The 1,862-nt window shown below is 59.5% G+C and overlaps 1 protein-coding gene across 1 annotated transcript; it reads right to left on the reverse strand.

Annotated features, from left to right (window-relative positions):
• Positions 1-281: 281 nt before the first annotated feature.
• Positions 282-1,178, reverse strand: Fndc9 (fibronectin type III domain containing 9). Its single transcript, XM_013037366.1, has one exon. It carries the CDS (start codon positions 957-959, stop codon positions 282-284), a length of 678 nt encoding a protein of 225 aa, XP_012892820.1. The 5' UTR covers positions 960-1,178.
• Positions 1,179-1,862: the final 684 nt, after the last annotated feature.

The raw sequence follows: 1,862 nt of genomic DNA on the forward strand, positions 1-1,862 counted from the left end.
GGCTTTCCTTCCCCCCCCAAAAAAAAAGTGATCGAAAGTATGCCTCGGAGCCCACCCACGACCCAGCCGCGGCCTTGAAGACGCCGCGTGGCTGAGGCCGAGCTGTCTTCGCGCCTGGGCTCCGTGCGTGCAGGCTTCGGCTTGATACTAAAATCGTGATGACCTTGGGATGGAAGCCATGATCGGCCCCTTCACGCCATGGTGTGGGGGGGTGGGGAGGGCGTTCACCAGCCTGGGGGGGGGCATCCGTGTCTCCCCTCCCCACCACGCACACACACGGGTCACTCCCTGCCGGGGGACAGCGCAGCCGGCCGGCCCGCGCCCTCCCTGGGTAGGACCCCCCCCACCTCAAAGCCATTGCGGGGCGCTTCCCCCTCCGCCTCGGCACCAGCTCCGGAGTCCTTGCGAGCTAGCTCCACCAGGGGGAGCCCTTGCAGGTCTTCCTCCCTCTGCCCCAGCGCGGGGACCTCCTCAGGCCATCTCACCAGCCCGTTGGCTTCCTCCATGTGGCCGGCCCGGTAAGACCAGCGAGGCTCGTGGCAGCGGATGCACCAGAACTGCAGGCAGATGAATGCCAGGACGGCGGTGAAGCAGGCGAGCAGGATGGCCATCAACACCCACAGGGAGAGCTGGGGGTCCACCAGGGAGCCCCCGGCGGCCAGCGGGCTCCTGTCCAACGTGTGGAACATGGTGCAGTGGTGTCTGTAGGGGAAAGCGGCCTCCTGACAGCCGACGCAGAGGAAGTAGAGGGTGGAGGGGGCCAGGTGCTCCAGAGCCACCGAGCTGGCGGCCCGCGGCACCCTCTCCTCCCGGTGGAAGCTGTAGCGGAGATAGCTGGAGAAGATGCTGTTCCAGTTGGGCCTGTACGTGACGTGGTAATAGCCCTCCAGACAGGGCTCCGACGGGGACCAGGAGACGACGGCGCCCGTGTGAGACACGTTCCCAACCTCGATGTTCATCCCGAGGCTGGAACCAGAATCACAGTGAGGAGCAACGTCCCCCCCCCAGACCTGCCCCACGGCCACCCCGCACCCCGCGAACCCGAAAGGAAACCAGGGGTGACCCCATTACCTGACTCAGCTCAGCCACCCAGGAAACAGCAAGAGCGACCACCTGCCCCGAGCCAGAGGCTCACCCACACCTGTGATCCTCACTACCTGGGAGGCTGGGATCTGGAGGATGGCAGTTCAAAGCCAGCCCAGCGCGGGAAGGGCTGTGAGACTCTCAACTCCAGTTAACCAGCAAAAAACAAAACCAAAAAGCTGCAAGTAGAGCTGCGGCTCAAGTGGTAGAACACTCACAGCCTTGAGAGAAAAAGCTAAGAGCCCAGTGTCGGGCCCTGAGTTCAAGCCCCAGGACTGGCATAAAAATAAAATCTAAACCAAGGCTGTCTCCTGTCAAAGATCTGGCCTTCGGACCACATTCCACCCTGCCCGAAATCCTCTAGAGGAGCTATTGCTTGTTGTCCTTAAAAAAATAAAAAAAAAAAAGGAAAGAAGACTGAAAGAAAAAAAAAAGGCAATAGAAAGAAAAATGAGTGAGACTTCAGGGCCCCTTTCCATTCATCCTCCCAGGTCAGTGACTTACTCTCAAGCGATTGTTCTACCTAACTCTTCCTTGCCTGGCCTTCTGACTGCGCCCCCAGGTGCTGTGGGCTGTTATCTAGAATGTTCTGTCCAGTGCTTTTTTTAGCCTCCTAGGTCAATTGCCCATGACCGGTGGAGATGGACTTCGTCATGTGCCAGTAGCTGCCTTAACTCAAAAGCTTCAGCATGTGTGTGTGTGTGTGTGTGTGTGTGTGTGTGTGTGTGTGTGTTCAGAGCCACAGGTAGCAGGAAATGACATTGCACCGGCCAGGGTTC

Source organism: Dipodomys ordii, unplaced genomic scaffold (genome assembly GCF_000151885.1).
Source record: "Dipodomys ordii isolate 6190 unplaced genomic scaffold, Dord_2.0 Scaffold12043, whole genome shotgun sequence".
In the NCBI taxonomy this organism is placed as follows: domain Eukaryota; kingdom Metazoa; phylum Chordata; class Mammalia; order Rodentia; family Heteromyidae; genus Dipodomys; species Dipodomys ordii.